The sequence below is a fragment of the Ranitomeya variabilis genome, chromosome 2 (assembly GCF_051348905.1).
Source record: "Ranitomeya variabilis isolate aRanVar5 chromosome 2, aRanVar5.hap1, whole genome shotgun sequence".
NCBI lineage: Eukaryota > Metazoa > Chordata > Amphibia > Anura > Dendrobatidae > Ranitomeya > Ranitomeya variabilis.
The window spans coordinates 895,900,993-895,914,186 of NC_135233.1; the positions used below are offsets into that span (position 1 = coordinate 895,900,993).

The 13,194-nt window shown below is 45.1% G+C and overlaps 1 protein-coding gene across 2 annotated transcripts in view; it reads right to left on the reverse strand.

Annotated features, from left to right (window-relative positions):
• KCNMB2 (potassium calcium-activated channel subfamily M regulatory beta subunit 2) overlaps window positions 1-13,194 on the reverse strand; it is a 999,199-nt gene that overhangs the window by 128,691 nt on the left and 857,314 nt on the right. For both annotated transcript variants that reach the window (XM_077290498.1, XM_077290499.1), the window contains one exon: window positions 9,744-9,914. In XM_077290498.1, the coding sequence (XP_077146613.1) occupies window positions 9,744-9,914 (171 nt within the window). The remainder of the gene's footprint in view (window positions 1-9,743; window positions 9,915-13,194) is intronic.

Here is a 13,194-nt window from a genome sequence, read left to right on the forward strand (position 1 = left end):
TCTCCAGAAAGTTCCAAATATAAAAGCAGCGAGTCGTCAGTGGATGCTCCCGGTCAGGAACAAGACGTTTCCTTGTGTCCTTCACCTAAACCAAAAGTGAAGGATGCATCAGGCGACACTACAGGTTACTCCATGGAGCTCTTTACACATACCATGCCTGGGTTAGATAGGGAAATTGTTAACTGCCCATTACAAGATGAATCGGACATGGAGTGCACTGATGCACAGCCAGAGCTAGATTATTATGCTGTTTAATTGACTCAGATCACTACATTGCCCTTGCAGTGTACTGAGCCAGAATCTGACCCTGATGAGACTATGTAGCCCCGTCCCGAACGCTATAGCACCTTACACGGTGACACAGAGGAAGGTGCACATGACATTGAAGAGGAGGTGATAGATGACCCAGTTGTTTACCCAGAAGCGGAGGAGGATGATCCGCAGCAGCCATCTACATCGCAACAGCTGTAATTTGGCAAGCCCGTATCAGGCCAAAACGTGTGTCAAAAACAAAAACAGTTTTAGGACAGCGTGGCCATCTGGTGAAAGTAGCACAGCGTGCAATGCCTGAAAAGGTATCCCATAGTTGGAAGAGTGTAGTGTGGCAATTTTTTAACCAAGATCCGAATGATCAGTCAAAAGTTATCTGTAAGAAATGCTCAAAGACCTTTAGCAGAGGGAAGAATCTTCAAAATTTAAATACAACGTGCATGCGTAGACATTTAACCAGCATGCACTTGCAAGCCTGGACTAACTACCAAACATCACGTACCGTTGGTGCACCTTCTCAGAATGAAGGTAGTCAGCAATGCTACATTGCTTCCCTCATTGTAAGCCCACTGGTTAGGACACCACCAGCAGCAAATGTGGAGGTATCGTCGCAAGGCCAAAGCAGTCAGGGAATCACAAGGTTATTGGTAGGAAACACTGTATGTGGGCCAACATCAAGAATTCCATCAACAACCCTCTCTCAATCCGCCATGTCCACCATCACCACCACCGCTAGTTCCACCATATGCAGCTCTCCAGTCCAGCTGACCCTACAAGAGACTCTCGTTAGGAAAAGAAAGTACTCATCCTCTCATCCCCGTACACAGGGTTTGAACGCCCACATTGCTAGACTAATCTGGTTAGAGATGATGTCCTACCAGTTGGTTGAAAGTGAAGCTTTCAAAGACCTGATGGCATATGCAGTACAACGCTATGACCTACCTAGTCGGCACTTCTTTGCGAGAAAAGCCATCCCAGCCCTCCACCAGCATGTCAAAGACCACATTGTCCATGCACTGAGGCAATCAGTCAGTGGAAAGGTGCACCTCACAACAGATGCATGGACCAGTAGGCATGGCCAGGGACGTTACTTGTCCATCACGGCGCACTGGGTTAATGTGGTGAATGCAGGGTCCACTGGGGACAGTCATAGTGGGACAGTTCTGCCTAGCCCACGGTCTAGGAAACAATTGGCTGTTGGAGTTTGCCACCCCTCCTCCTCCTCCTCCTCCAGAAGCAAAAGCTCATCCACAGAGCGCAGTCGCCCTACCACTCCATCCGCAGCTGCCAGTGTTGCACACGGGGTGTCCCATTATCGAACAGCTGGTGGTAAGCGTCAGCAGGCTGTGTTACAAATGAAGTGTTTGGGCGACAACAGACACACTGCGGAATTACTGGACGAGTACTTGCAGCAAGAAACTCAGTCATGGCTGGGCAGTGTACATCTTGAGGCAGGCAAGGTAGACAGTGATAACAGAAGGAATTTTATGGCTGCCATAGCCCTTTTAGAAATTAAACACATACCTTGCTTGGCTCACACCTTGAACCTGGTGGTGCAGTGCTTCCTGAAAAATTATCCGGGGTTACCAGCCCTGCTCCTAAAGGTGCAAAGACTTTGCTCGCACATCCGCCGGTTGCCCGTACACTCCAGCCGTATGCTGAACAATCAGCGATCGCTGAATCTTAACCAGCACCGCCTAATAATCGACGCTGCAACAAGGTGGAACTCCACACTGCACATGCTTCAGAGGCTGTGCGAACAGAGGCTGTAATTTATTTGTGGGAGGATACACATACACGGGCAGGCACTTGGATGGCAGACATGGAGTTGTCTGGTGTGCAGTGGTCGAAGCTACAAGACCTCTGTCAAGTCCTTCAGTGTTTTGAGGAATACACATGGCTGGTAAGTGCAGACGACGCCATCATAAGCATGAGCATCCCACTAATGCGTCTGCTGATGCAAAATTTGACGCACATTAAGGAGCAGGCGTCTGCAGTCAAAGAGGAGGGAAGCCTTGATGACAGTCAGCCATTGTCTGCTCAGGGAACTCTCCTGGATGAGGTGGCGGACGAAGAGGAGGAGGAAGAGGATGATGGGGATGAATATTTATGGGAGGAGGATGCTTCTCAGGGGGCAATAGAAACTGGTGGCGTTGCAAGGTCAGGTACAGGGTTTTTGCGGGACACAAGTGATGTTGATTTGCAAGAAAGTGCTCCTCAACACAGCACAAGCAGTGAATTGACACCTGGATCATTGGCCCACATGGCTGAGTATGCCTTGCGTATCTTAAAAAGGGACCCCCACTTTATCAAAATGATTACCGATGACGATTACTGGTTGGCCTGCCTCCTGGATCCACGATATAAAGGAAAATTACAAAATATCAAGCCACATGAGAACCTTGAGCAAATATTGGCCACCAAACAAGCAACTCTTGTAGACCGTTTGGTTCAGGTATTCCCAGCACACAGCAGCGGTGATGGTTCTCACACGAGCCATAGGGAGCAACATGGCAGAGGTGTTAGAGGTGCACAAATCCGAAGTGGCATTGGACAGAGGGGTTTTATGACGAGGTTGTGGAGTGATTTCGCAACGACCGCTGTCACGACAGGTACTGCTGCATCGATTCACAGTGACAGGAGGCAGCATTTTTCCAGTATGGTTACGAACTACTTTTCCGCCCTTATCGATGTTCTCCCTCACAGGTCATTCCCCTTTGATTACTGGGCATCTAAAATAGACACCTAGCCTGAATTGGCAGAATATGCATTACAGGAGCTCGCATGCCCTGCTGCTAGTGTGCTATCAGAAAGAGTATTCAGTGCTGCTGGTTCAATACTGACTGAAAAAAGACACGTCTGGCTACCCGAAATGTTGATGATCTAACCTTCATTAAAATGAACCAATCATGGATTTCAAATTATTTGGCCCCACCATCCCCTGCTGACACGTAGCTTGCCTGAAAAATGTCTTGCTTTTGTCCTCCTCTTACTGACTTCTCCAATTCCTCCATTTGCAGCTGCTGAATGTCCACCATAGGCCATTTTTATACCTCCCTAAATGGGATGACTCCCCCCACAGGGCCATGGTCACCACCTGGCGCAAGCACCCGTGAGAGTGCCATTTGCCTGGACAGGTGGGTGTGCCCACTCTTGGGGGACTGCACTGGCACAGGGTCCCTCATAGTACAATGAAGTGTCTCTGATGGTGGTAGTGCACAACCAATGTCAGACACACCGTCGTAATATGAGGGGCCCTGTGCCAGTACCGCCGCCCATGAGAGAGTGTTCCCCCCCAGCTCGAACAGTGCTCTACCACTTGCAATACTTACCTCTCCCTGCTCCACCACTGTGTAGTCTGTGCTGTTAAATCCTTCAATGGCACTGCCAATACAAATTTGTTGAAATAATAGATAATAGTTAAAATATACAGGGGCCCTGGCCTCCATTTAGACCAGTTAATACTTTGCGCCTACTACCACTGTCTGCTACTCAGCAGAGGAGCCCACCCCTGTACCTAGCTATGCCACCTGTTTATTTATGAAAAAAATTTGGCAGACATTTAGCCTACTTACTTATTTGGGCCTGCTCACTGTGTCAGCGACTCCTTACAGTTGTCCTCCGCTGAACAAAGCAATGCCACCAGTTTAGTCCTGTTACCAATTTTGAACTGCATTTAGCCTACTTACTTATTCGGGCCTACTCACTGTATCAGCCTCTCCTTACAGATGTCCTCCGCTGAACAAAGCAATGCCGCCTGGTTAGTCCTGTTACCAATTTTAAACTGCATTTAGCCTACTTACTTATTTGGGCCTACTCACTGTGTCAGCCTCTCATTACAGTTGTCCTCCGCTGAACAAAGCAATGCCGCCAGTTTAGTCCTGTTACCAATTTTGAACTGCATTTAGCCTAATTACTTATTTGGGCCTACTCACTGTGTCAGCCACTCCTTACAGTTGTCCTCCGCTGAACAAAGCAATGCCGCCTGGTTAGTCCTGTTACCAATTTTGAACTGCATTTAGCCTACTTACTTATTTGGGCCTACTCACTGTGTCAGCCTCTCCTTACATTTGTCCTCCGCTGAACAAAGCAATGCCGACTGGTTAGTCCTGTTACCAATTTTGAACTGCATGTAGCCTATTTACTTATTTGGGCCTACTCACTGTGTCAGCCTCTCATTACAGTTGTCCTCTGCTGAACAAAGGATTGCCGCCTGTTTAGTCCTGTTACCAATTTTGAACTGCATTTAGTCTACTTACTTATTTGGGCCTACTCACTGTGTCAGCCTACCCTTCAGCTGTCCTCCGCTGAACAAAGCAATGCCGCCTGGTTAGTCCTGTTACCAATTTTGAACTGCATTTAGCCCACTTTATTTTTTGGGCCTATATCTGTGTTTCCTACTCATCCTGCCCATTGCCCAGCCACTGCTAGATGAGTCTGCTGGTACATTGACCCAGACCACTACATTCCCCTTGCACTCTACACAGCCAGAATCTGACCCTGCAGAAAGTCAGGTTCCCCTCCCCGCATACTATACCACCTTACACGGGGACAAAGAGGAAGGTGCAGATGAAAGTGCAGCTTCCTTCATCAGGTGGGGGGGCATACTGGTTGGCGACGTCACTGGCACAGGGCCCCTCATAGTACGCAAAAGTGTCACTGCTGGTGGGAGGCACCACCTGCCGTCAAACGCACCGCCGTACTATGAGGGGCCCTGTGCCAGTGCCAATGCCAACGAGTGAGCCCCCACTGCTTGCTCAGGATCACAGCACTTGCAAAGTTGAAATACTTACCTCTCCCTGCTCCACCGCCGTGACATATTCCACGTTTCCTGGGCCCACGAAAATCTTGAGCCAGCCCTACCCCCCCCACAACTTTAGCCAAATGACCCCCAGTTTTCAGTGCCTAACTATTATTATAAAGTAAATTAAGATTGACAAGCTTCAGTAATAAGAATTGATGTTTTTGGCATTAAAATGGGCACTGTAGGTGTTTTCCTGTCCTTCACTCACTGCCGACTTTGATTCCCCATTGACTTGCATTGGGTTTCGTGTTTCAGTCGGCCCCCGACATCACGCAATAATCGGCCGATTTCACCCGACCCGACTTTTGACAAAGTCAAAAAAGTAAAAGTCGCTCAACTCTACACTGGATATGTATAGGATTTTATAAAATAACATTGATCTCAAGTCTAAGCATGCATGTTTATGGTGCAACAGACTAAAATTAAAGGGTTATCACACAACTAGACTTAAAGGGAATATCTCATCAGGTTTTTGCCATCTAATCTGAGGACAGCATATTGTAGGTACAAAGACCCTGATTCCAGCAACGTGTCACTTACTGGTCTGTTTAGTATAGTTTTGATAAGGTCACTATTTTATCAGCAGGAGATTATCATTACAGGATTAGTAAACCTGCTGCCAAATTGTCAAGCATATTTATGAGTGTTGCATAACCACATCCCCTCCCCTGATTGGCTGCTTGCTGTGTACACTGTACATGGGCATAAAATGGCCAATCAGTGATGTGGGCGGGAATATACACAGCTCAGCAGAGAACTGCTCCATAGAATCTTATTAGTAGCACCTGTCATCTCAGTAATTTAAAAAAGTTTTTTGGACACATCACTCAACCTATTCACATTACACAATTACCATCATTAAAGTTAGAGTATGATGAATTTTTGGTTCATAAAAATACAGCTTTAAAGGTTCATTACATAAACACATATGAGCTGTTTAACCCCTTCCCGACCTGTGACACAGCGTGTGCGTCGTGAAAGTCAGTGCCAATCCGACCTGTGACGCATATGCTGTGTCACAGAGTGATCGTGTCACCCTGCAGATCGGGTGAAAGTGTTAACTCCAATTTCATCCGATCTGCAGTGACAGGGGAAGTGGTACCTCAGCCCAGGGGGGGGGGGTGGCTTCGCCCGCCTGTGGCTACGATCGCTCTGATTGGCTGTTGAAAGTGAAACAGCCAATCAGAGCAATTTGTAAAATTTCACCTATGAAAAGTGGTGAAATATTACAATCCAGCCATGGCTGATGCTGCAACATCATCGGCCATGGCTGGAAACCCTGATCTGCCCCTGCCACCACCACCGATCTCCTCCCCAGTCCTCCGTTCAGTCCCGTAATGTGGTCCGCTCCCCTTCGTCCTCCTGTCCGCTCCCCTGCCAATCAGTCCGCTCCCCCAGTGATCAAAATAAAAAATAGTAAATGAACCCCCCCTTTATCACCCCCATAGGTAGGGACAATTATAAAATAAAGAAAATATATATTTTTTTCCCCACTAGGGTTAGGGCTAGGGTTAGGGTTAGGGCTAGGGTTAGTGTTAGGGTTAGGGCTAGGGTTAGGGCTAGGGTTAGGGCTAGGGTTAGAATTAAAGTTAGGCTATGTGCACACGGTGTGGATTTGGCTGCGGATCCACAGCGGATTGGCCGCTGCGGATTCGTAGCAGTTTTCCATCAGGTTTACAGTACCATGTAAACCTATGGAAAACTAAATCTGCTGTGCCCATGGTGCGGATAATACCGCGCAGCAGCGCTGTGTTGTGTTTTCCGCAGCATGTCAATTCTTTGTGCGGATTCGGCAGTGTTTTACACCTGTTCCTCAATAGGAATCCGCAGGTGAAATCTGCACAAAAAACACTGGAAATCTGCGGTAAATCCGCAGGTAAAACGTAGTGCCTTTTACCTGCGGATTTTTCAAAAATGGTGTGGAAAAATCTCACACAAATCCGCAATGTGGGCACATAGCCTTAGGGTTAGGGCTGGAATTAGGGCTAGGGTTGGAAATAGGGTTAAGATTAGGCTTGTGGTTAGGGTTATGGTTATGGTTAGGGTTAGGGTTGTGTTGGGGTTAGAGGTGTGTTAGGGTTAGGGTTGTGGTTGGGTTGGGATTAGGGTTAGGGGTGTGTTGGGGTTAGTGTTGGAGTTAGAATTGAGAGGTTTCCACTGTTTAGGCACAGGAGTCTCCAAACGCAACATGGCGCCACCATTGATTCCAGCCAATCTTGCGTTCAAAAAGTCAAATGGTGCTCCCTCCCTTCCGAGCCCTGACGTGCGCCCAAACAGTGGTTTACCCCCACATATGGGGTACTATCATACTCAGGACAAACTGGGCAACAATTATTGTGGTCCAATTTCTCCTGTTACTCTTGCAAAAATAAAAAATTGCTTGCTAAAACATAATTTTAGAGGAATGAAAAATTATTTTTTATTTTCACGGCTCTGCGTTGTAAACTTCTGTGAAGCACTTGGGGGTTCAAAGTGCTCACCACATATCTGGATAAGCTCCTTGGGGGGTCTAGCTTCCAAAATGGGGTCACTTGTGGGGGGTTTCTACTGTTTAGGCATGTCAGGGGCTCCGCAAAGGCAACGTGACGCCCGCAGACCATTCCATCAAAGTCTGCATTTCAAAAGTCACTACTTCCCTTCTGAGCCCCGACGTGTGTCCAAACAGTGGTTTACCCCCACATATGGGGTATCAGTATACTCAGGACAAACTGGGCAACAACTATTGGGGTCCCATTTCTCCTGTTACCCTTGTGAAAATAAAAAATTGCTTGCTAAAACATCATTTTTGAGGAAAGAAAAATGATTTTTTATTTTCACGGCTCTGTGTTGTAAACTTCTGTGAAGCACTTGGGGGTTCAAAGTGCTCACCACATATCTAGATAAGCTCCTTTGGGGGGTCTAGCTTCCAAAATGGGGTCACTTGTGGGGGGTTTCTACTGCTTAGGCACATCAGGGGCTCTGCAAACGTAACATGCTGCCCGCAGACCATTCCATCAAAGTCTGCATTCCAAAACGTGACCACTTCCCTTCCGAGCCCCGAGACACTTGTTTATTTTATAGGGCAAGATAGGCTTGACATTGAAAGGAGTGAGATGTCTCACACCCTCCCTGAAGACTTTTACTGTTATAAAACATATTATTGTTGAGAATTTTTTTAATGCTTAATTAAATGTAATGTCTCCCATTAGAGCTGTAGTAGATTAGACAGCTGGAAAAGGAAAATGTAACAGTCAGTTATGCAGATGGGAGGAGTGTGCGGGATTAAGAAGAAATATATTTCCTGGTTAGAGTGAGTTAAGGGAAGACAGTCACAGAGAGTGTGACAGACTAGGCCACATATTGAGGAGTGGGTGACAGTAAGAAGGAAAACAGAGATAGCAAGATTCTGTAACTGGATCAGTGGCAGAGTAATATGGTCGGATCATCCTGGACCCTGTGTGGTGAAGTGGAGCTCAGCTACAGTGGATATAGCCAGGAGCCCAGTGGAGTTATAGCTGTTGGTTAGTGGATAACCCTCAGAAAGCAGAGGCAAAGTGGAGCAAAGTGGGGCTGAAGAGAGGGAAACTTGTAGACCAGACTAGGAAGTTTTATACTGGACTTGCCAGGCTGAGACAATTGTATCACATGAAAGTACTGTGGTCAGTGAAGGACAGATAAAGTGAATGGAGTATTCACTTCAGGCATGTTGCATTCCTTAAATATCATTTTTTAGCAAAATGCCGCCACTTGAAATTGACAAGTCTGTGCCTCAGTGTAAAACAGGTGAATACTGAGTTTTGTGCCTGCTCTCTCTTGTATATACTTTACACCAATTTCATCAATGAAAACTGATTTATTTTAATAAAATGGGGTTCCAGCACCATCTGAAGGTATGCGGCCTAAATGGAGAACATCTGAATACTCTAACACACTCAGAGGTACCTGGGGTCACAACACCACACCTTGACCGCTGTAATCTTTGCAACATATTGACTTTGGTTGTGAACTGCCTAGCACAAAAGTGTCATATGACTCATTCTTATTAGTCTATCAATAAGAAAAGGATTGGTACTATGCCAGTATTGTATTGTCATAAATATATATTTTATTACTGGATATATAAAAACACAAAAAAGATTTACTTACACATAGGCATACCATACAAATAATTTTTGCACCTAAAATTGCACTGTATGATTTTAACATGAGAAAATACCTATATCTGAGTGTATATTTCTATTTCATGCAAAACTATATTTATCTCTCCACCTATGATACCACATCCTGTGTTTTCCAGAGTTTTAGCATTTGCCAGTGAGATAGTTTATATCATAAGCCAATGAAAGTCTGTTCTATGATCGACGTGATCTATGTGACTTCCTTTCTGCTTTTCTCTTCTTTGATGAATTCCACCCACTGTTAAAACCAATCCACTTTTATTTCACAGAGACATCTGGTGTCATTTTAGTCTGTGCCTGTACCTAGCTTCAAAGCTGGTGATCGCATATGTGTTTGGAATACAAAGCTTCCAATTCAGGACTTATGCATTTGGTGTTACACAGTTTTAATTTTCTATTGCACATTAAATGTTTCAAACAGATTGGAAAGTTACAAAAAGACGATGAAATGAACCCAATAAAAGCAATAAGGTCATATATATTCACACTGGATGCGACAGGCACCAAATTACCTCTGCATGTATGATCGAAGAAGTGTTATCCCTAGAAGAAAATACATCATAATGGAACAGACCATCATTGCCAGCCCCAGGAGTATCGCTCTGTCTTCTCCTGCTTTTAACGCTGTCACAGTTTTCCTTTTGTCCAGAAGGTCATGGTCCTTGATTTTTTGGTAGAAATTTCTGAAAATAAAATACTATTATTAGTAATGAAAAGAATATAGAAGTATATTAAGCCAACTGAGCATAAATGAGTTACTGTTATTTTTAGTGCTATACCTTTGTATTCTTATTGCTCCTTATATCTACAAATGTGAAGAATAAGATAACAGGTGTTGTACATGAAAGAGACAAAACTTTGTCATTAAGATGCTAAATTTTTTATTAGCATTGCTTACTAGAATTACAGTGCCTTGCGAAAGTATTCGCCCCCCCTGGAACTTTTCAACCTTTGCCCGCAGATCATGCTTAAAACATAAAGATACCAAATGTAAATTTTTGGTGAAGAATCAACAAGTGGAACACAATTGTGAGTTGAATGAAATTTACTGCTTATTATAAATTTTTGTAGAAATTAAAAAACTGAAAAGTGGGGCGTGCAATATTATTCGGCCCCTTTACTTTCAGTGCAGCAAACTCACTCCGGAAGTTCATTGTGGATCTCTGGATGATCCAATGTTGTCCTAAATGCCTAATGATCATAAAAATAATCCACCTGTGTGTAATCAAGTCTCTGTATAAATGCACCTGCTCTATGATAGTCTCAGGGTTCTGTTTGAAGCACAGACAGCATCATGAAGACCAAGGAACACAACAGGCAGGTCCATGATACTGTTGTGGAGACGTGTAAAGCCTGATTCGGATACAAAATGATTTCCAAAACTTTAAACATTCCAAGGAGCACTGTGCAAGTGATCATATTGAAATGGAAGGAGTATCATACCACTGCAAATCTACCAAGACCCGGCCGTCCCTGTAAACTTTCATCTCAAACAAGGAGAAGACTGATCAGAGATGCAGCCAAGAGGCCCATGATCACTCTGGATGAACTGCAGAGATCTACAGCTGAGGTGGGACAGTCTGTCCATAGGACAACAATCAGTCATACACTGCACAAATCTGGCCTTTATGGAAGAGTGGCAAGAAGAAAGCCATTTCTCAAAGATATCCATAAAAAGTGCCGTATAAAGTTTGGAAGAAGGTGCTCTGGTCAGATGAAACCAAAATCGAACTATTTGGCAACAATGCCAAATGATATGTTTGGAGTAAAGGCAACACAGCTCATCACCCTGAACACACCATCCCCACTGTCAAGCATGGTGGTGGCAGCATCATGGTTTGGGCCTGCTTTTCTTCAGCAGGGACAGGGAAGATGGTTAAAATTGATGGGAAGATGGATGGAGCCAAATACAGGACCATTCTTGAAGAAAACCTGTTGGAGTCTGCAAAAGACCTGAGACTGGAATGGAGATTTGTCTTCCAACAAGATCATGATCCCAAACATAAAGCAAAATCTACAATGGAATGGTTCACAAATAAATGTATCCAGGTGTTAGAATGGCAAAGTCAAAGTCCAGACCTCAATCCAATCAAGAATCTGTGGAAAGAGCTGAAAACTGCTGTTCACAAACGATCTCCATCAAACTTCACTGAGCTCGAGCTGTTTGACAAGGAAGAATGGGCAAGAATTTCAGTCTCTCGATGTACAAAACTGATAGAGACATACCCCAAGTGACTTGCAGCTGTAATCGCAGCTAAAGGTGGCGCAACAAAGTATTAAGTTAAAGGGGCGGAATAATATTGCACGCCCCACTTTTCAGTTTTTGAATTTCCACAAAAATTTTAAATTACCAATAAATTTTGTTCAACTTCAAAATTGTGTTCCACTGGTTGTTGATTCTTCACCAAAAATTTGGTATCTTTATGTTTGAAGCATGATATGTGGGAAAAGGTGGAAAAGTTCCAGGGGGCCGAATACTTTTGCAATGCACTGTAGTTCTTTTATAGTCATGTGTAGCTTTAGTTATCATGTTTAATAGCAGTATACAAAAGAAAAGAGTCATCAGTAGTGTTGAGCATTCCGATACCGCAAGTATCGGGTATCGGCCGATACTTGCGGGTATCGGAATTCCCATACCGAGATCCGATACTTTTGTGGTATCGGGTATCGGTATCGAAACAACATTAATGTGTAAAATAAAGAATTAAAATAAAAAATATTGCTATACTCACCTCTCCGACGCAGCCTGGACCTCACCGAGGGAACCGGCAGCGTTCTTTGCTTAAAATGCGCGCGTTTACTTCCTTCCGTGACGTCACGGCTTCTGATTGGTCGCGTGCCGCCCATGTGGCCGCGACGCGACCAATCACAGCAAGCCGTGACGTAATTTTCAGGTCCTCAATGCCTAATTCTAGGCATTCATTATTTTAAAATTACGTTCCGGCTTGTGATTGGTCGCGTCGCGGTCACATGGGCGACGCGACCAATCACAAGCCGTGACGTCACGGGAGGCAGGAAACGCGCGCATTTTAAAATTACGTCACGGCTTGTGATTGGTTGCGTGCCGCCCATGTGACCGCGACGTGACCAATCACAGCAAGCCGTGACGTAATTTCAGGTCCTGAATGCCTAATTCTGCATTCAGGACCTGAAAATTACATCACGGCTTGCTGTGATTGGTCGCGTCGCGGTCACATGGGCGGCACGCAACCAATCACAAGCCGTGACGTAATTTTAAAATGCGCGCGTTTCCTGCCTCCCGTGACATTGAGGACCTGAAAATTACGTCACGGCTTGCTGTGATTGGTCGCGTCGCGGCCACATGGGCGGCACGCGACCAATCAGAAGCCGTGACGTCACGGAAGGAAGTAAACGTGCGCATTTTAAGCAAAGAACGCTGCCGGTTCCCTCGGTGAGGTCCAGGCTGCGTCGGAGAGGTGAATATATCAATATTTTTTATTTTAATTCTTTATTTTACACATTGATATGGATCCCAGGGCCTGAAGGAGAGTTTCCTCTCCTTCAGACCCTGGGAACCATCAGGGATACCGTCCGATACTTGAGTCCCATTGACTTGTATTGGTATCGGGTATTGGTATCGGATTAGATCCGATACTTTGCCGGTATCGGCCGATACTTTCCGATACCGATACTTTCAAGTATCGGACGGTATCGCTCAACACTAGTCATCAGTGCTGCTATATGTATTTGTTAGATAATGAACCTTTGAATGAAAGATTAAACCAATCATTCAGAAATTGTAAGGGCTCGACCGAACTATTGTTAAGGTACCTTCACACTAACAGACTTTGCAACGATAACGATAGCGATCAGTGACGTTGCAGCGTCCTGGATAGCGATATCGTTGTGTTTGACACGCAGCAGCGATCTGGATCCTGCTGTGATATCGCTGGTCGTTGCTGAAAGTTCAGAACTTTATTTGGTCGTCAGATCGGCGTGTAT